General features: G+C 40.2%; 1 protein-coding gene across 5 annotated transcripts in view; it reads right to left on the bottom strand.

Annotated features, from left to right (window-relative positions):
* USP45 (ubiquitin specific peptidase 45) overlaps positions 1 to 18338 on the bottom strand; it is an 81707-nt gene extending 63369 nt beyond the window's left edge. For 2 of the 5 annotated variants that reach the window (XM_053904629.1, XM_053904630.1), the window contains exons 1-5: positions 17532 to 17886; positions 13222 to 13331; positions 8508 to 8680; positions 6559 to 6662; positions 2726 to 2826 (exon numbers count right to left, since the gene is read on the bottom strand). In XM_053904629.1, the coding sequence (XP_053760604.1) occupies positions 2726 to 2826; positions 6559 to 6662; positions 8508 to 8680; positions 13222 to 13321 (478 nt within the window). In that variant the 5' untranslated portion in view covers positions 13322 to 13331; positions 17532 to 17886. Of the gene's footprint in view, positions 1 to 2725; positions 2827 to 6558; positions 6663 to 8507; positions 8681 to 13221; positions 13332 to 17531; positions 17887 to 18256 lie in introns of those variants that run through there. The other 3 variants (XM_053904627.1, XM_019442944.2, XM_053904628.1) reach the window with 3 other exon arrangements.
* Between the last annotated feature and the right edge of the window lie 3838 nt (positions 18339 to 22176).

Below are 22176 nucleotides of genomic sequence, written 5' to 3'. Positions count from 1 at the left end.
CAGAAGGTTGAAACTAGACCACTTTCTCACACCATTCACAAAAATAAACTCAAAATGGATAAAGGACCTGAATGTGAGACAGGAAACCATCAAAACCTTAGAGGAGAAAGCAGGAAAAGACCTCTCTGACCTCAGCCGTAGCAATCTCTTACTCGGCACATCCCCAAAGGCAAGGGAATTAAAAGCAAAAGTGAATTACTGGGACCTTATGAAGATAAAAAGCTTCTGCACAGCAAAGGAAACAACCAACAAAACTAAAAGGCAACCAACGGAATGGGAAAAGATATTTGCAAATGACACATCGGACAAAGGGCTAGTATCCAAAATCTATAAAGAGCTCATCAAACTCCACACCCGAAAAACAAATAACCCAGTGAAGAAATGGGCAGAAAACATGAATAGACACTTCTCTAAAGAAGACATCCGGATGGCCAACAGGCACATGAAAAGATGTTCAACGTCGCTCCTTATCAGGGAAATACAAATCAAAACCACACTCAGATACCACCTCACGCCAGTCAGAGTGGCCAAAATGAACAAATCAGGAGACTACAGATGCTGGAGAGGATGTGGAGAAACAGGAACCCTCTTGCACTGTTGGTGGGAATGCAAATTGGTGCAGCCGCTCTGGAAAGCAGTGTGGAGGTTCCTCAGAAAATTAAAAATAGACCTACCCTATGACCCAGCAATAGCACTGCTAGGAATTTATCCAAGGGATACAGGAGTACTGATGCATAGGGGCACCTGTACCCCAATGTTTATAGCGGCACTCTCAACAACAGCCAAATTATGGAAAGAGCCTAAATGTCCATCAACTGATGAATGGATAAAGAAATTGTGGTTTATATACACAATGGAATACTACGTGGCAATGAGAAAAAATGAAATATGGCCTTTTGTAGCAACATGGATGGAACTGGAGAGTGTGATGCTAAGTGAAATAAGCCATACAGAGAAAGACAGATACCATATGGTTTCACTCTTATGTGGATCCTGAGAAACATAACAGAAACCCATGGGGGAGGGGAAGGAAAAAAAAAAAAAAAAAAAAGAGGTTAGAGTGGGAGAGAGCCAAAGCATTAGAGACTGTTAAAAACTGAGAACAAACTGAGGGTTGATGGGGGGTGGGAGGGAGAGCAGGGTGGGTGATGGGTATTGAGGAGGGCACCTTTTGGGATGAGCACTGGGTGTTGTATGGAAACCAATTTGACAGTAAATTTCATATATTAAAAAATAAAAAAAATAAAAAAAGAAAAAAATAAAAATAAAAAAAAAATAAAATAAAAAAAAGAAACAATGATACAAAAAAAATAAAAAAAAGTATACACTTTCCTGAGTTCTCTGAGTCATTCTAGGAAATTACTGAGCCTCAGAGGGATCATGGGAACCCCTAAATTTATAGCCAGTTTGTCAGAAATGTGAATGGCCTGAGAACCTCTGGGCTTGAGGATGGTGTCTGAAGTAAGGGCAATCATGTGGGGGGACTAAGCCCTTAATCTGTAGGGTCAGCCAACTCCAGGGAGTTAGTGTCAGAACTACACTATGATTACATAACAAATGTCACCTCACAAATATGTGTTGGGCACTATGCAAGCATTTCTACACACGTTATTCTAAATTTTTATAAAACATTATCTCTAAGCCTCACAATAACCCCACACAATAGAGTTACCATCCTAATTTTTTTAATGTTTATTTTTTGAGAGATACAGAGTGTGAGTGGAGAAGGGGCAGAGAGAGGGGGAGACACAGAATCAGAAGCAGGCTCTAGGCTCTGAGCTGTCAGCACAGGGCCTGATGTAGGGCTTGAACTCATGAGCTGTGAGATTATGACCCGAGCCGAAGTTGGACGCCCAACCAAATGAGCCACCCAGGCACCCAATCATCCTAATTTTTAAAAGTAAAGTAAGCAGTGAAAGACACATGGACAATAAGTAACTTAAGTGGAGACTGAATTCAAACTCAGCACTGTTTCACTCAGAAGCCCACAATCTAGTCACTACCCTGTCTGGCCTCTCATATTAGTCACGTAAATATAACACAAGATAACATCACAAGAGTGCTACTTAGGAACACATGGCACTTGTGCTATGAGGTCAAAGTAAAATCTAGGGTACTATTTATGAATTTATGAACTCTTTATATGAAAAGCCCACATAAAGTCAATATAAATATATATTTAAAAATTTTTATATTTATTTTTGGGAGAGTGCAAGTGGGGGAGGGGCAGAAAGAGGGGGACAGAGGATCCAAAGTAGGCTCTGTGCTAAAAGGTTGACAGCAGTGAGCGTGATGCAAGGCTCAAACTTACAAACCTCGAGATCATGACCTGAGACGAAGTCGGATGCTCAACCAACTAAGCCACCCAGGTGCCCTTAAAGTAAATTATTTTATTATTTTTTTTAATGTTTATTTATTTTGAGAGAGAGAGAAAGAGAGAGAGCGCACACAATTGTGCATGGCGGGGGGGGGGGGGGGGGGGGGAGTGTTATTTTCTTTCTTTATTTGAGAGAGGAAGAGAGAATCCCAAGCAGGTTCAGCACTGTCAGTGCGGAGCCTGATGCAGGGCTCAATCTCACAAACCATGAGATCATGACCTGAGTCAGAATCAAGAGTCAGACACTTAACCAACTGAACCACCCAGGCACCCCAAGTAAATCTATTTTAAAGTAAATATAAAATATCATACTTTAATAAAAATTTCTTTAGCAATTGCTTAACTTACTTGTTTGTGTTTTAGAAACATGTTTCTGGAGAAAATCAACTGTTTGAGCCAAAACCTTCTTATTACAGTGTGTTGATAATTTTTCATCACATTCGTAACACCTGAAAAAATATAAAATGTAAGCAAATATTATGAAAGCATCTTCAATAATGTTGCACACCAGGTAATAAAGTTGATATTTATCGAGTCTTATACTTAAATGAAGGAGGGGCAAAAAAGTATACCTAGGGTGAGGCATTAGGGAAGTCTAGAGAAATAAACAGGAGACAGTTCAGGCACAGCCTTATCATTCAAATTAAAGTTCTGGTAGTTTATCCTAAGTGTAATGGAAAGTCATGAGGAGTTTTGTAAGCAGGGAAGTGACGTGATCCAATTCACATTTCACAAACAGCACTCTGACTAATGTCAGATGGAGGGAATAGGGAATAGAAGCAGGCCAAGGTAGAAGCAGTGGATTTGGATAAAAATGAACAGATTTAATTTACACATATTTCAGGAAGGAACAGAGAAGTATCCAAATAACTGCCATGGAAAGGGGGAAATGGATGAGGGCATGTCAGTGATTCTCAAACAGAAGCAATTTTGCCCCCCAGCCCCCCAGAGGACATTTGGTAATATTCTGAGACATTTTGGTTGTCACAACTGGGGAAGTGCTACTGGCATCCACTGGGTAGAGAATGCTAAACATTCTACGACATACAGGATGGTCCTGTCACAACAAAGAATTATCAGCCAAAATGACAACAGTGTGGAGATTGAGAAATTCTGGTCCAGAGGAAACAAGACTTACTGTGAGTTGAGAATGTTTAAAGCTGGGTGATGGGTACAGAGGATTTCATTATACCATTTTGTCTACTTTTGTTAAAGAATTAAAAAAACGAAATAACATAGAAAAGAAAGTAACTGCTAGGCTTCTGGCTTGAATACTTAAGTGATGAAGTTTCCATTTACAGAGATGGGGAAGACTGGATAAGAGTTTTATTGTGTTTGGGCTTCGTTCAGAAGACAGGGCTCTCAAAGAGATTTTCTTTTTTTTTTCTTTTTTTTATACTTTTTTTTTTTCAAAGAGATTTTCAAAAGCACATTCATTTTTAGAAAATTGTCCTCCACTAAGTTTACTCATTAGTGCATATAGTTTTAAGAAAGGTTTTTTCTATATACTATCATTACCTGCTTCCTTTATCTTCATAAGATCTAATGGTCAAACAAGAAAATATATTTGAACCTATTGAAAATGTTTTTTTAAGTGTTTCCTAAACATGTTATACCAACACCACTTTACATATTCACAATATTCTTGAATTATTGGTGGTCCTGGGATCATGGCTATAAACTAGGTATGGGTTCCTTTTCTAAATAGCACTCAAAATGCAGTCAAATATTTACTCATACTCAAAATACAAACATTACTCTATCACTTGCATACAGATATACAGATAAATCTGTGAAGGAAACAAGTCACAGAAAACCTTCCCAAAATATCTTCTCTAATAGACCATGATGGAATCCAAACAATGTAGTTACAGTTACCAGGCTTACACTACAATATGTGCTCAAATTTTACTTATATAACTATTGCCTAAAATAATAAAAATTGCTCATTTGCAAGGTGCCTGGATGGCTCAGTCAATGGAGCATCTGACTGACTCTTGATTTCAGCTCAGGTCATGATCTGAGTGGTGGGATCGAGCCCTGTGTCAGTTCCATGCTGAGCATGGAGCCTGCTTAAGGTTCATTCTCTCTCTCTCTCTCTCTCTCTCTCTCATCTCTCTCTCTCTCTCTCCCCCCCCCCCCGCTCACTCTTTCTCTCTAAATTAAAAAAAAAAAACCTGAAATGTCAAGGAATTTTTACTGACATTGCTATTTAATTTTTACGTGTTATAAAATATATTGTAACTTTAAGGTACAAAAAGGAAATGTAAAGAAAAACCACATAATGGCAGTGAATTTGGAGAAAAGAGGACAGCTCACCATAAACTAGTTCTACTTGCTTCCATCAGAAATAACTAAAACCATTTACTTGAGCATCTACTACGTTGTAAATGCTTCACATGCATGTTCTAATTCCTCACAACAACCAAAATGTATTATCATTTTAAAAATAAATAGTTTTAGGGGCGCCTGGGTGGCTCACACAGTTAGGCATCTGACTTCGGCTTAGGTCATGATCTCATGGCTCATGCATTCAAGCCCCACATCGGGATCTGTGGTGACAGCTCAGAACCTGGAGCCTGCTTCCAAGTCTATGTCTCCCTCTCTCTCTGCTCCTCCACTGCTTGCCCTCTGTCTCTCAAAAATGAATAAAAGTTAAAAAAATTTTTTTTAAAAAAGGAAAATAATTTTACAGACTCCCCAAATGCGACTTAAGTTATTTTCATTATAATATTAAGTCCAACATTCCACTCACAAAACCCAATAAATTGATCACCCTTATAACTCTATTTACCTATGAAAGCAAAATTACACAATTAAGCATAAAAAATTATAAAATCACTAAGTTAAAACTAACAACATTATGCTAGGTAAGGTGTTTATTTTCCCCCTGAAATTACATCACGATTCATACCATCTTTATGGTCCTAAGAGCTATAACACAAGTTCTGACATAGACTCACTTGAAATGAGCCTATTCTACCAGGTGCCACTCAATGCCCCCTCCACCTTCCTCTATTCCTATGGTCCTGGAACCGGGGTCCCCAGACCAGCAGCACTGGCAATGCCTAGGAACTTGTTAGAAATTCTTAGGTGCTACCCAAGAACTACGAAAGCAGAATCTTTAGGCCCGGGACCCAGCAATCTATTTCAACAAGACCTTCCTGGTGATTCCGATGCACCCCATAGTTTGAGACCACTGCTCTGTTCAGATTACAGAGAAATATCTGCTGAGCTGCCACATAGGGCGGCCTCTTCCTCTCCCTTGGCTCCACTGCATCGTTTACATAGTACGTGGCCTCTGTGCCTTCCTCATTCTCCCCAGTGTTGTTACTTGGGGCCAACAACAGCAAAAACACAGATGGAGCAAGCACCTGACCCGTGCCCTGGATTAAAAAAGGTGATTAACTCTTCTATAAGCCGAAACATCCTTATATTCACTTTAGGTCCCTGAAATGAAAACACAAAGTTAAAACAGTTTTGTGTTAAAGAAAACTTGAAAACTTCCGGAAATTCATTCAAGGAGAGCTTGAAAACTTTTGTAGGGGTCTGAAGATTTCAATTAGAAGATTTTTGTTGCAAAACATATAGAAAGCTTTTCAATACAGTATCCATTTATGCCACTGTAGTAGTGTGTTATGCTGGTAAGAAACTAGGGAATCAAAACACTTGTTTTAGTGCCTGGATTTTTACTTTGTAACCAGAAAAAAGTAAATGATACTTGATGTAACATGAGTATCATTTTTATGCAACGTGGGGGAACTGGATTTGGTTCCCAGCAGGGTTAAGTAGTAAAATCACTGGAGTTTCTACAAACTACATATGCCCAGGCTTTCCCTTTCCCTGCAGGGAATCACCAAACCACTTGACCGCCTGAAGTACCTTCCTTCTCCAGAACTCTAGAGTTCTGTATTAGCAAGTTCATTACAAAAAATCAGCTAGGAAGGATGTTTCTTTACCCTACCAAGAAAATGCTAAAGACAAGTAAAGGGATGACTAAATTTTTTCTTATTTAAATTTTATATTCATGGGTAATGTTAATTTTCTTACAGTATTCTATAGATTGTGTTCAGGCTAAAATGCATCAGCTGGTACAACAACTTTAAATATTTTACCTTGTAAAGCTTGGAGAGAAGATATTTTTTGTAGTGGACACAAGCAGTGACAAAAATCTAACTTACCATATAATCCATGTGCTCAGACTAATTGTAATACAATGAGATTCTGTTCTCTGATTCTTGTAGTGCTTCACTGAATGGTGGCTTTCTGAGTTTCTACCGCATCCCTAAAGATGAACAGAATGCTATTTGTACAATTTACATTTACGTTTCTTTCAAATTAATCAAAACCTAAATCATACTCAAACGTATACTGAAAAAGTTTTGTTTTTAATTTCAAGCAGGAAGGACAAGTTTCAGAAAGGAATATAGATTCTCATTAAATTTAATTTCTTGCAAAGAGGCTAACTTGCTTTTTGTTATATAGTATTTACCAGAAACAATCATGACATAAGTGAATTTCCCTATTATTTAAAAATGCATACACTCTCTGCCTTTTACACAGTGGGGCACCAAGCATCCCCGCAGACCAGTGCCCCCTCCTATACACACATTTTCTAGTACTGTCCACACCTCCACCCAAACCCACGACAACTCATGAGACTGAGACCAAAATCATAGTAATTTCCCTCACCAGGCAAGTAAAGAAATAAGATCCAATTCTGGTCAATGAGACATGAGGGGCAGTCTGCTGGATGTTTCTGGCAAAGTTTTATATATTAAAAAACAAAACAAACAGGAAAGGGATATCCTTTTTGCCCTTTCTGGCATTTGGGGATTGCTCTGTGATACATAACACATGAAACATCTTTGGCCATAAAAAGTCATGAATTGAGATTGACACAGAAGAAAAATGGAAGAAATCTCAGTTTTCGATGCTCTTTCCATTGAATTAACTAACCCTGAAGTGGTCCTCTTATGGACTGTCTATGAGAGATAATAAGGAATTCTCTTATTTTAGTAAAATTATATACATCTTAAATATGTTATTCAAAAATTATTAATGATAGGGGCACCTAGGTGACTTCAGCTTAAGTCATGATCTCATGGTTTGTGAGTTTCAGCCCCACATTAGGCTCTCTGTTGTCAGCACGGAGCCTGCTTCAGATCCTCTGACTCTCTCTCTGCCCCTCCCCCACTTGTTCTCGTTTTTTCTCTCTCTCTCTCTCAAAAATAAACATTTAAAAAATTATTAAAGGGGCACCTGGGTGGCTCAGTCGGTTAAATGTCTGACTTCGGCTCAGGTCATGATCTCACGGTTTGTGGGTTTGAGCCCCGCGTCGGGCTCTGTGCTGACAGCTCAGAGCCTGGAGCCTGCTTTGGATTCTGTGTGTGTGTCTCTCTCTCCGCCCCTCACCTGCTTGCACTCTGTCTCTGTCTCTCAAAATAAATAAATGTTAAAAAATAATAATAATAAATAAAAAATTATTACAGTATTTATTAATAGCTTCTAAGCTGTTAAGATAATCTGTTTTAATGGTTTATTTATTTATTTATTTATTTATTTTTGAGAGAGACAGAGACAGAATGTGAGTGGGTTAGGGGCAGAGAGAAAGGGAGACACAGAATCCGAAGCAGGCTCCAGGCTCTGAGCTGTCAGCACAGAGCCTGATGCGGGGCTTGAACTCACGAGCTATGAGATCATGACCTGAGCCGAAGTTGGCCGCTCAACTGACTGAGCCACCTGGGTGCCCCAAGGTAATCTGTTTTGTTTTTTTTTTTTAAAGAATCATTTCATAGAAAAAAATTAATTTAGAAAGATGTAAAAAGAAACTTGGATTCATTTCATAAGTAAATACAAACAGGTAAAGACAGGTCCAGGCCTGAGAACTACTGTGAGTAGGTTGGCTTCCCTTTCAAAGTATTTCTAAATCACACATGATCACTTTCTGAAGATAACATACCTTTTACTTTACCTTAACAAAGTTTCTAAGTTCAGCCTTGGAAAGGTCTATCCAAACATGGAATAAACTTATCTTAAGTTCTAAACATTACCAATAGTCCAACTCATAATAAGCATTTAATAAAAATATTTAAGACTAAAGTCACAGATAAAAAATCACTTTTCTCACCTGAAAACCACACTTGAGGCACAACCAAATGTCAGAGGAAAGTACTGGCTGCCCATCACAGAATCTTCTTTCCCTTAAACAGTCGGAGCAAACTGACCACACATTCTCAGCTATTGCTTTCTTCACATGATTCACACTGATGGCAAGACTTACATGTGGGCAAGTGAAACCTACTGAATGAGACATAACAAAATCTGAACATTTTCTTTGCTAAATCAAAGTGCTATCATCATTTAGCAAAAATCAATAGCATGAAAACGCTGTAACTAAAAAGCAAAGAGATTAAAAAAACCAAATAACTTAAAAGGATACATACTGCATGGCTTCGTTTATAAAGCACTTGTGAAATAACATAATTATAGAGTTGGAAAACAGATTTGTGGCTGCCAGGAACTATGGGTGGAGGACAGGTTACCTATCATCAGGTAACACTTGGGATGGTGATGGTACAGCCAGGTATCTCAATGGTGGTAGTTACAAAACTGTACATGTAATTAGACTGCGTATAGAGTTATACACACTCAAATACACACATATGAGGCCTTGTAGATCTGGTGAAATCAGAAGAAGCTCTAAGGATTGTAGTGACGTCATCTTCCTGGTTTTAATATCATACTGTAGAAATAAGATTAAATCAGGAGAGGTTGGGTGAAGAATGAATGGGACCCCCTTGTGTATTTCTCTGTACCTTCCTACTAATTTAAAATCAGGTCAAAAATAGGGGCGCCCAGGTGGCTCAGTCAGTTAAGTGTCCAACTTCGGCTCAGGTCATGATCTCACGGTTTGTGAGTTCGAGCCCTGCATCGGGCTATGTGCTGACAGCTCAGAGCCTGGAGCCTACTTTAGATTCTGTGTCTCCCTCTCTCTCTGTCCCTCCCCCACTCATGCTCTGTCTCTCTCTCTCTACCAAAAATAAACATTAAAAAAAATTTTTTTAATAAATAAATGTTAAAAAAATAAAGTAACATTAGGCCAAAAGTAAAAAGTTTAATAAATAAAGGAGATAATTTGCTAAGCAGCTGTGTTAATAAGGATTTTGAATATATTTTCTTCTCATTACAATACACACATAAAATCTTTCCACAGAGCCTACCTCTGCTCTGATGCTATTTTCATCACTGTTGGGAGAAAGGAGAGAGAGAGGAACAAACAATGGAATAATTTACAGGTACAAGTTTTGTCCTTAATGAATTTTTTTTTTTAATTTTTTTTTTAATGTTTATTTTTGAGACAGAGAGAGACAGAGCATGAACAGGGGAGGGGCAGAGAGAGAGGGAGACACAGAATCTGAAACAGGCTCCAGGCTCTGAGCTGCCAGCACAAAGCCCAACGCGGGGCTCGAACTCACGGACTGTGAGATCATGACCTGAGCTGAAGTCGTACGCTTAACTGACCGAGCCACCCAGGTGCCCCTTAATGAATATTTTCAAATAGCAAATGACTTTGCATAGCCCTTAATTATCCTTTATAACAGAGTCCCACTGTGTGCACCATGAGGAGACAAATGGCCAAAATGACCTAATATGTTTTTATTTCTTCAGATAACCATAGTCTTCTCTCAAGGACACAATGACACTTCCATTTCTCCAACTTCAACTATCCCAAACACCAAAACTACAACTTTCTGCCAAAACCAAACAACGAAGGAAAGACTGAGTAACTTGAAGAGGGAAACAGGAGTATGTGCATTTCCACTTTCTCCACTTCCCTTCCTAAACGCCCAGCACTCCTTGCCCCTATTAGTTAGAGAGAGGCTAAGCGTTAGTCCCATTCATCCTGAAGGCTAAGAATGTGACTCCTGACAAGTGATTTGTTGTAAAATATAATTTACTTTCAGCAAAAGTAATGTGTAAATCTGATAAAAGATTAAGCCTTCTCATTGTACACCAAGAGCAAGTTACAAGAATAGACACAAAAGGAGTAACTCTGAAGTCCTATATTTGAAAAGGACACATGCCATTAACGAAAGGGGTGTTCTGGGGAAGACTGATAGATGACCACACAAGAACAGGACCTAGACATGGTTTATCAAATATCACTGCTTTGAGTTTTTATATTTTAAAATTCTAAGTGGAAAAATCATTCCATACACTTTCTATATCATCTCTGGGGTGGGATCTGGCCAGGGGACAACTTTACTACTCTCTGATTCTATAAATCAGACTTATAAAACTAAAATTGTTAATGAATTCAGAGATAAGTAAATTCATTATAAAAAGGTTCCAGGCCTCTAAATGAATTCTATTAGCTTTTAAATGCCTCAACCATAGGTACTTTCTATAAAGAAATCTGAAAGTTCAAAGTTTTTCTACAAGACTAACCAGTGTTTAAACAGTATTTACAGGGGCATCTGGTGGCTCAGTCAGAGAAGCAGCCAGCTCTTGATTTCCACTCAGGTCATGATCTCACGGTCATGGCTGTGCACGGACAGCATGAGCCTGCTTCGGATTCTCTCCCTCTCTCTCTGTCCTCCCCCCACTCATACTCACCCTCTCTTTCTCTCTCAAAATAAACATTTAATAAATAAGTAAACAGTATTCATAATCTCTTGTGGGGGGAAACATAAAATTTTTTTTTCTGTGCTAATAAGGAGATTTCCTCAGTTTTCTGTAATTTATTAGACAGAATTAGACAAATTCTGTCTAAATTTGATTTGCCAAACAAGTCCTCTAGGGATTCCTGAAGAAAATCTACAAATGTATTGAAGTCTATCGTTGTTCCACATTAACAAATCAGAAACAGCAATTAAAATCTCCATGTTTTTCATCTTAAATATTAATAAAAACTCCACAAGGAGGTCTTCCAGTTTGTAAATGATGGTCTAAAATCAACACTTTCCCATTCTCTTCCCAGAACCACCCAAGGTCAACAAGAACACGAAACAAAAAAACCAAGTTCATTTTCAGAAAAACCAGGAGACAACTGAGGCCCAGAAATCCCAAATAGGAGTGTATACAGAAGGAAGCAGAGAGAACACTGCAGCTGTAGACTTCACAGAGAACGACGTGTGCTTCACAGACAAGAACAAAACCGAAATCTCTGTGCTGCAACCACACTGGCAGGAGCTCCCCTGTATCCGGTTTTGTTTTAAGAAGCAAAAGGCGGCAACGTCTCATTCACTAAGTGAGATACAAAAGAACAAGCCATGTTTGCCAGAAATAGTCTTCTCTCTAAGGCAAGGGAGAAGGGATATTTTGGATTCTGAAATAACCCAGGGCGGCATAATCCTGTTGGGTGGGAAGAAGGTTCAATGCACTCAGACTCAAAACTACAGTTGGTCTCGACAGTGCTTTGGCCTTCCTTCTTACACGAATATTCCAAAACTAAATGGCCCAAGAAAAGTGACCCTACTTCGAAGAATGAAAGAAATGAGAAATCAAAGCCACAAATTCTATGCCAATATAATAAAAAGGAAAAACAAGTGGCACAGAAATAACTGCCATGAAATAAAAATACAAAACAGAAGCAAAATGCTCCAGCACAAGGTGGCAAAACAGTAGGAAGTGACCAGCAGGGTTCAGGAAAGAAATGGAAGAAAAAAAAATAAACCACAAAAATGACGGCAAAAGTAAAAAGGAAAGGGCATAAGGTGAAACAGACACTGTAGAAAACACTGTAAAGATAAAAATGAAAACAGCAAGCAAAATGAAAAGGAAACAGGAGTTTTAGAATATTTGAGGAAAAAGAAACTAGAAGACAGGCAAGGAAGAGTTAACATAAGAATACTCAGAATCCCTGAAAAAAAATCATATCCACAGAATAAAACAAATGCTTAAAGATATAATTTAGTCTTCCCTCAATATAGCAATCTAGCTGTCCTCAAACACTTTCCAAGTTAAAACCACGTAAAAAGGAAATAAAAGGGGTGTCTGGTAGGCTCAGTCAGATGAGCGTCTTACTTTGGCTCAGGTCAAGGTCTCACAGTTCCTGGGTTCGAGCTCCTCATTGGGTTCTAGGCTGACAGCTCAGAGCCTGGAGCCTGCTTCAGATTCTGTGTCTCCCTCTCTCTCTGCCCTCCCCTGCTTGCACTCTGTCTCTCTCTCTCTCTCTCTCTCAAAAGTAAATAAACATTTAAAAAAAAGAAAGAAAGAAAAAAAATTTTAAACAACTTTTTAAATGGAGAGCTGAACTAGTAAGAAAGTATGAATCCTCAGAGGCCAAAACGGAGGTCATGAAGCTGAAGAGAAAACCAAGTCCAAGGCGAGCAGCTCACAGAGACGCCTCCCGGCCTTGAAGGCTTGGTTTTAACAGGCCATGAAGAACGGGAAACAAAAAGATGCCAATTCTAGGTTACTTTATAAACTAAACAAAAATCTCAATAAAAATATCAACAGGATGTTCTGGAACTAGACAAGCTGATTTTAAAGTCCATGTAGAAAATAGTGAAAATAGGGACCCCTGGGGGGCTCAGTCAGTTAAGCGTCTGACTTCGGCTCAGGTCATGATCTCACGACTCTTGAGTTTGAGCCCCGTGTCGGGCTCTATGCTGACAGCTCGGTGCCTGGAGCCTGCTTCGGATTCTGTGTCTCCCTCCCTCTCTCTGCTCCTGCCCCACTCATGCTCTGCCTCTCAGTCTCTCAAAAATAAATAAATGTTAAAAAAAAATTTTTTAAAAAAGAAAAAAATAGTGAAAATAAAGGGCAAAGGATTTAATTAAAAACAAATATGGTTATTTTCCGCAACACTATTAAGGATGCCAGATATCACAATTTACCAGCAATGTCGTCTGAAGAGTCTTCATCACGAGGTATAGCAGGCCTTTTACTTCTTTTTGCTTTCTCAGGTAAAGCTTTGGAAGGTTCTTTCACCCGCATCTGTTAGTTACTGAAAAGATGGGGGGGGGGGGGGGATGAACATACTTTAATCCTCAAAATGAAAATTTTAGCTACTGTACCTTATGTATATTAAAACTGAAATGACTTCTATTTTAGTTGGGCCTAAGAAATCAACAGAGGGAGAAGAAAACATCAGGTGAAACCAAAGAAACCTTTATTAAACCAATATACAAATGCACATGACATTTGACTTTTACCAACTACTCCCTGGAAAAATGATGCTCAGGTGCATGAAAAAACTAAAGTTCTGATCAAGGAAATAAGTGCTGCTTCTAGACCATGTGCTCCCCTTGCCATTTTCCCATCCCACTAGCTAGGAAATAGTAAAAGCTGGAAAAGCACAGACCAGGGATGGAAACCGTGTGCCAGCCCTACCTGCACTATATGACCTAGCACTGAAGTGAGAGAGAAATAAATTGTTTTACGCTACTGTATTTTTTTTCTCCACTTTTTTATCATGAAAAAATTTACACTTCCACAAAAGTTAAAAGAACAATATAATAAGCACCCATATATTTACTACCTAGATTCCACCCGGAGAACATTTTGCCGTATTTGTTTTATCTAAACATCAGCGTGTATAGAGAGAGACATATATACACGTATGTGGGTATGTTTGTTTTTGCTCAACTATTTTAAAGGAAGTCGCAAAGAACATGTCTCTTTTAAGAACATTTTTCCATATAATCTCATCATCATCACATCTAAGAAAATGAACAGTAATCCCCTATTCTGATATTCCACCATATTCTAACCTCTTCAGCTGAAGCATCTTCCATACGGTTTCTTTTTAAATCAATCAATATTCAGTCAAGATCTGCACTCTGTATTGGTTCTGTCCTGTTGATTGTTAGTATCTTTTAATCTACAACTGTTCTTCCCATCTTATACTTTCCTAAACACTAGCTTTTTTAAGAGATCAGGGCAGTGCATATGAGCCACCTTAAAGATGTTGTTAAAATGAGGATTTCGGTTCAGCAAGTCTGGTACAGGACCTGAGGTTTTGCCTAACAAGCTCTCAGTTGGAAGGATTGCTGGGAGTCCATTGCTACACTTTCTTTTTTTTTTTTTTTAACGTTTATTTTTGAGACAGAGAGAGACAGAGCATGAACGGGGAGGGGCAGAGAGAGAGGGAGACACAGAATCTGAAACAGGCTCTAGGCTCTGAGCTGTCAGCGCAGAGCCCGACACGGGGCTCGAACTCACGGACCGTGAGATCATGACCTGAGCCGAAGTCAGACGCTCAACCGACTGAGCCACCCAGACGCCCCCATTGCTACACTTTCAATAGCAACATCACATAAAGTACCACACTTAATTTGTCTCTTCATGGTGTTACTTACCTCTGTCCCTTACATTTCTTAAAACCCCAAAGTTAATTCTAAAAATTTTAGATAAAAAGAAGCATTTTTTAAAACCACTATACTTGGAGTCTCTGTTAAAGTAGCTTAGCCTAAATGCTACCTAATATCTGTTCCATGGCTAAGCTATACTGTAATTTTCATAACTGTTTCCTTGCTTTTATTGATCAAGGTGGAAGAATCTTTCAACTCAATAATAAATTCTGAATCTTGATTCAGTTCTACCATATTCCACAAAAGGGAGTTTTGGGGTTTACCATTTTAAGAGCCATTTCTTCAACTCCAGGGGTCATCACTCTTGAAATGAGTTGCAACAAATCATGGCCTTCAGGGTTGGAGATCTACAAAGCCTCTGAGTTCCCTGACCATTTCTTTTCTTTTTCTTCCAACTAGTCTCCACACCCAACATGGGGCTTCATAATTGTGAGTTGAAGAGTCAGATGCTCTACTGACAGAGCAAGCCAGGAATCCCGACCATTTCATTTCTGACTGTCTTTTCCCTCCAAACTTCCTCATCCACTTACCCGTACAGTTCCACCTTGCAAAATCACTAATTCAGGTATTCCGTTCCCTAATCACAACTGAAGTTCCTCCAGCTTGCCTGATCAGCCACTCCTTATTTACTTTTATTTTTTTTTTAATTTTTTTTTTAACGTTTATTTATTTTTGAGACAGAGAGAGACAGAGCATGAATGGGGGAGGGTCAGAGAGAGAGGGAGACACAGAATCTGAAACAGGCTCCAGGCTCTGAGCTGTCAGCACAAAGCCCGACGTGGGGCTCGAACTCACAGACCGCGAGATCATGACCTGAGCCGAAGTCTGAAGTCTGACGCTTAACCGACTGAGCCACCCAGGCGCCCCTCCTTATTCACTTTTAATGCGCAGGTTGACAAGAGGCTGCCTCTCACCAAGCACTTCCATGATCACTACAGCAAGGCACAGAGATGGGGAAGTGGCAAATGGAGTGCTGGTTCTTAAAGCTTCAGAGAGGGGCGCCTGGGTGGCTGGATCGGTGGGTTAAACGTCTGACTTCAGCTCAGGTCATGATCTCATGGCTCATGAGTTTGAGCCCCGCGTAGGGCTCTGTGCTGGTAGCTCGGAGCCTGAAGCCTGCTTCAGATTGTGTCTCCCTTTATCTCTCTGCCCCTCCCCCACTTGTGCTGTCTCTCTCTCTCTCTCTCTCTCTCTCTCTCTCTCTCTCAAAAATAAATAAACATTAAAAAAAAAAAAAAAGCTTCACTGGGAAATGACATATGTCGCATCTGGTCATATTTTACCAGCACAAGCAAGTCATAGGGCCACATTTAACTTCAAGTAGACATGGGGCATATGGGGGTGGGAGGTGGACGTGTACAAAGAGTGCAACCTTACCATGTACATAGGAAGAACAAAGTATGAAAGCACAGCCTTAAGGACTACCATATCACTCCTCTAACACAAATTCAAACCTAAATGAACCCAATTAACTACTTTCTCCACGTCTCCATCCAAACAGGCTGGAGAAAATCTTGTAAGAAAGCAGACTGGGTTGCTAAATTCATAACACAGTCTCAATCTCAAATGGATTAAGACATGCCATTATCCACTACACTTTCTGGAAAACTTACTTACCTACTCCTCACACAGTCATCTGAAACCTTTCTCACTCTCCCAAACCTCTCACTCCTCCATCTACTTACTTCTCAAAATAGTATCTAGTCTTCTACTTAAATGAGGGGGAAAAAAAGACAGAATCAGATGGCAAATCTGATCTTTCCACCCCCAAGCCTACAGTTACCTCCAAATATTTCAACTTGATGTCCTCAAAATATAGGCATAAGTAATAGAATCTAGGAAAAATGGCCATGAGAGACTTGTCACACCTTTTCCCCAACTGCACAGATAAACTCTAGATAGGCAATGGCACATAATGCTGGCAGAACAACAAAAAAATCAGGTGTTTGACCTATAATCTGCAAAAGGTCTGTAAAAGACACTCAAACTTGGTAAGTAGGGTTAAGTTCCAGTGATTTTTCTGACATATGGAATATATCTAAACAGAATTACTTCTGGACAGCAACCCACTATTTAGCAATCACTTATCTGGATAGCTTTCCTTTTCAGTCCTCTTTAAGGCAAAAAGAAATAAAATTAAAGTTCAATTACTAGACCTTCAAGTTCTTTCTACCACCAATATTGGATCTGGGGAGTTCCAAGCCCACCCACACATTTGGGGATTCACTTGAAGGACTCACAGGACTCAGCATGTAGTTGTACTCATAACTAACTTTTATTACAGCAATGTCGTATGGACTACAGCCTGGATCATAATGCAAAAAGACACAAGTGAAGTTTGCAGGAATCCACGTGCAGGCTTATGTTCTCTCCCTCCCCGAAAGGGTCAAACAGAGCACTCTTTACCCCAAAAAGGAAAATCTAGCAATGTCTGTGCAATGTTTCTTTCAGGGAACCCATAACAGACTCACAGGCCAGGGGGGTTTTATGGGGGCTGGTAACTCCGGCTTAACTACATAGTTCTCTCCCAGATGCCAAACAAGTTGTAGCCTTGCAAAGCAGACCTTTCTAAGGATAGCAGCCTCTGGGCTGGTGCGTTAACGCTTTTCAGCACAAAATAAGCTCTGGCCATTTTTCTCACGTGGTTTCTCAAACAAAACTTTTCAGTTTTCAACTTCAGTATTACTCTAACATCTGTCTTTTCTCTGCTGTAGGCTGTGCAACTAAGTTATTTAGAGATGTTTGCATTTTTTTATAAAAAGATGCTATACAAACAAAAGCCCATATTCTCAAAGAAAAAACAAGAGAAAAAGAAAAAAATCATTTTTCCCTACCCTTGGACTCTCTCTCGGGCAGTTGTTTTCAGCGTGGGAAGGACACACTGTCCTTTTAGTTATCAGGCTCCAAAACATGAACAGCACGTGCATACTTTTGCTGTGCATCAGGCTCGGCTCTAAGCACTTCAAAGATGCTATCACACTTGATTCTCAACAATCACCTTTTGAGAGAGGTTACTATTACTTCCCTCATTTTACCCTTAAGGAAACAGACACACAGAAGTTAAGTGACTTGCAGAGGTCCGGGAGCCAGAGAGTGGTGGCGACTCGGACCCCGGCAGCTCGTCTCCAGGGCTCCTAATACTCTGCGATGCTTCCAAAACCCCGCGGTGAGCCTTGCTTCCTCCGGTTCCTACCCAAAGCATCCCAACTTTCTCAAGACAAAACGCGTAGTGAGGCGAGAGCGCGGGAGGGAGGCGGGAAAAGGGTGTCGGGCCGAGCCTCGGTCGCGATCCCGCGGAGACGCGGGCCCCTCCCCGCAGCCCCCCTCCCGCCCAAACAACCCCGGCTCCTCCAGCCGCCGCCCAGCCGGGCCGCACTCACGCGGCCCTCGGCGACCGCCTGGAAAGCCCCCCCCCCCCCCCCGCCCCGGGATCGCGAAGTGGGGAGGGGTGGAGGCGCAGGACGCCTCTCTCCCAGGCCCGTCCTGCCACAAGAGGCTGGAGGCGAGGAAGCGACGACCGAGATACTGCGGCAACCCCAGCGCCGCAGTCCAGACTCACCACGCCGGGCCGAGACGCCGCGTCTACAACTTCAAGAGACTGCGCCTGCGCAGCCGACCTCCCCGCCGGTAGGGGCGTGGCCTCGTGCGCCCGCCCCACAGCCGGGCGGGTTCCAGGCCGCGCTTCTGGCGGTCGGGCACCGGGAGTGGGGCGTGGACAGGGCGGGGTCGGCTCGCGTCGCGCCTGCGTTCTCTAAGTCTGCAGAGTGCTACAGGCCAGGCTAATCTTAGAATAACAGCAACTGGCTCCAGGTTGCGTCCCGAGTGTCCGGGAGTGCGCAGCTCAGGCCTTCCCCGAGTCGGGGACTTAGGTCCCACTTGTTGCTGAGGGCCTAACGGGAACCTCCGACTTCCCTCCATCACCCTCTTCTGTACGATAAAGTCACATCTAACATTTGTCATATGTTATCTTGCATTTTTTCATTAGTTTTGGCTTACCTGTCGTTACTTACTTACTACACAGAAATTTTCTTGACCTACACCTATACTTCTTCGAAGCTCGATTATCCGTTAAAGTAGTCTGGACGTTGCATCTGTTTAGTCAAAAGTAGTTGGTTTGAAAATATTTTGTCCGAATGATGCAAACATCAACACTAGTTATGGGTAAGCTCTACAAGCTTTGTAATCTCCCACAACTCTCCAGTCAGGAGACAGGTGTGGCCTTAGGGATAGAACCTTGGACTAAGTGTCAAAAGATACCAGAGATAAGCCGAAAAATTTTTGATTTTCCCTTAAAAACTCTCATTCATTTCTTACGAAATAGCGTTATTTCTATGTAAAGAACTTGGCAAGGAAAGTTACTAGATGTTTTACATTGTATGTATGGAAACCTCTCATTCAACAAATATAACTATAAATCTGCCGGTTACTGTGCTAGGTATAGGGATACATAATCACGTTTTGGAGTAGGGGGAAAATATTCTTTAGGGAATATTTGCTTTAGGGAAAAAAAATATTCCTCAAGTAAGAATAGGTCGTATTGTGGTGTAATTGTGAAGTCAAAATTGTCTACACTCAAACATTTTTATTTATTTTAACATCAGATTTAAAACAGAACATGGAGGAAAAAAAGATATGCAAACTTGAGCAAATCTAATTTCCATATCACACTGCACTGCAGTAAATGGGATTTTAAAAAATGTATCATATACTGGAATCCACTTTACAGTTTAAAAAGGGGGGGACTGAATTAGAACCAGAAATTTAGGAATTATGCGAACACTATGTAATTTTTCTCGGAAATAACAAAATTCCAAAGCTATCTTGATTTCTAACAGTCTATGTTCTATTTACAACTTGATTTTTTTCACTTGACAGTATGTCTTGGACATAACCCCACATTAGCCTCATTCTTTTGACTACTTGCTAACAACTCCCGTGAGTGGATGTGTCATTTTATCCCCAGATTCCTGTTAATGTACCTTTATCTTTGCCTACTTGTGCAAATATCTTCAGTAAACTGTTAGCAGTGGAAATGCTGAGTCAACAGATACTCATTTTAAGTTTTGATAAAAACTCTTTCAAAAAAAAGTTGCATGAAAAACAATACATTTCCTAATTCTTCATTTGATTTGTCAAATATGTGGAGGCTTGATGTGGACTTAGAAAGAAATGGGGGAAATCCCCTCCTTTCCAATTGCCTTTCACTTGCATTATGCCAAGAAATAAAATGAGTTGAGAATTAATGATTCATATCAACTCAGCAGGACCAACTATTTTTCTCCCTTTCATCCCACTTTAAGCTTTCCTAACTCTGAAAGAAGAGCTTGGACACTTGTCCAGGAATAATGATCAAGACTCTTTTGACAAGACTTTTTGCTATAAGAACTCTTAAATAAACTAAATTTGGCACTGTGCTGGTATTGGAGGAGCTATTCATCTTTTCAGAAAAAAAAATCCTGCAGAAAAATATTTCTCAAATAATTAGTCATAAACATTGGAAAAAGAATTGTTTAGTAATATGTGCTCTTGCAAAAGCATAAATCAAATTGGATGTGATTTATTGAAACCAAGTACATTGTTTCATTGTTTCCATACCTGTGTTCACACTACCTTTGGTTTATGAAGTATTCAGGACAGCTTAGGAATGTCATGGGGAGTGGGTGAATCTATGATATATAATGACATGTTAGTTCAAAGTTAATCCACAATATAGATTATATAGAAACTATGTCTAAACTCCAAATGATTTGGAAAAACATAATTGTACGTGATGGCACCGGTGTTGAAATTTGAAGTGCTTTTATTAATTATTAAATTATTGAAACTGAATAATTTTAAAGTGCTTAATGAAATTATTCTTAGATACTTTAGTAATACTATTTAGAAATTAATTTTTTAATTTTCCATTGTAAATTAATTTGCAGTTAAGTATAGCTTTCATTATGTTTGGGAACCAAATTGAGAATAAATTAAAAATGAGGTAATGAACCAAGTTGACAATAAATTTAAAAACACGGTCATAATAGGGGCCCCTGGGTGGCTCAGTAGGTTAAGCCTCTGACTTTGGCTCCAGCCATCATCTCACAGTTCGTGAGTTTGAGCCCCACATCCAGCTCTGTGCTGACAGCTTGGAGCCTGGAACCTGCTTCAGATTCTATGTCTCCCTCTCTCTCTGCCCCTCCCCTGCTCACCCTCTCTCTCTCAAAAATGAATAAATGTTAAAAAAATTTTTTTAAACACAGTGATGATAAATTCTATGTGGGAAGATGCATAACACCCTCTGCCCCCAAAGGTGTTCTAGTTCCTAGAACCTGTGATCATGTTACCTCACAAGGCAAGAGGACTTTGCAAATGTGATTAAATTGAGGATCTTGAGATAAGGAAATTATCCTGGATCATCTGAGTAGCCCCAAAATTATCACAAAGGTCTTTTAAAAAAGGGTCAGAAGAAGAGTAGTGGATGTGACAACACAAGCAGAGTCAGAGTTAGAGATTTGAAGATACTAACCAGGGCTGGCTTTGAAGATGGGGAAGGGGACCACTAGCCAAGGAATGCATGCAGCTTCTAGTGGATGAAAAAGGCAAGAAAAGAAATTCTCCCCAAGAGCCTTTGGAAGCAACACAGGTTTGTGAACACCTCAGTTTTAGCCAAGTATGAGTACTGACATACAGAACTGTACACAAATTTATATTGTTTGAAGCCAGTAAATTTGTGGTAATTCGTTACAGTGGCAATTGAAAACTAACACATATTACAAATTAGTTGGACCTACCTCTGGCAAAGCTATCGTCAAATACAGTCAAATATCAAAGTTGTAGAGGAAAGATGACAGCATGCGATTATCTTAATATTGACATCAGTTGAACCGGCTATTGGATTTAAGAGCAATTCCCAGGAAAGCATCCATGTAGTTTACTTTAAATTAATCTGCAAGAATCCGGATATAAAGTAAGTTGGAAATTTTTACTTTAAATCTTTAAATTTTATCTTTGGTGTATTTTCTACTTTCCACTTTTAAACGTTGTCTCTCCTTTAAAAAAATAATAATCAAGGGACGCCTGGGTGGCTCAGTCGGTTAAACCTCCGACTTGGGCTCAGGTCATGATCTCACGGCTTGGGTGAGCTCTGTGCTGACAGCTCAGAGCCTGGAACCTGCTTGGGATTCTGTGTCTCCCTCTCTCTCTCTCTGCCCCTCCCCTGCTCACAGTTGCTCTCTCTCTCTCAAAAATAAATAAATATTTTAAAAAGGTTTAAAGAATAAAAAAGTAAAAAGTAATCATCAAAACCAAAAAAAAAAAAAAAAAGCCCAGCTCTCAGTTTCTTGAGTTAGGGCCCGGTTCCTTCAGCGATCACTTCCCGTGGCTCTCCTCGGCTCGGCCAGCGCCTGGCGGAGGGGGGCGCTCAAGAGCCCGGAGGTCGCCGGGAGGACCGGTGGTGAAGCCGGAGGAGGAAGTGGTCCGGAGCCCGGTGGGCGCGAG

Source organism: Panthera pardus, unplaced genomic scaffold (genome assembly GCF_024362965.1).
Source record: "Panthera pardus isolate Hobbes unplaced genomic scaffold, ASM2436296v1 HiC_scaffold_17, whole genome shotgun sequence".
NCBI classification, from domain to species: domain Eukaryota; kingdom Metazoa; phylum Chordata; class Mammalia; order Carnivora; family Felidae; genus Panthera; species Panthera pardus.
Note: the sequence above shows the minus strand (reverse complement) of the source record. Positions and strands in the feature narration are given on the sequence as shown.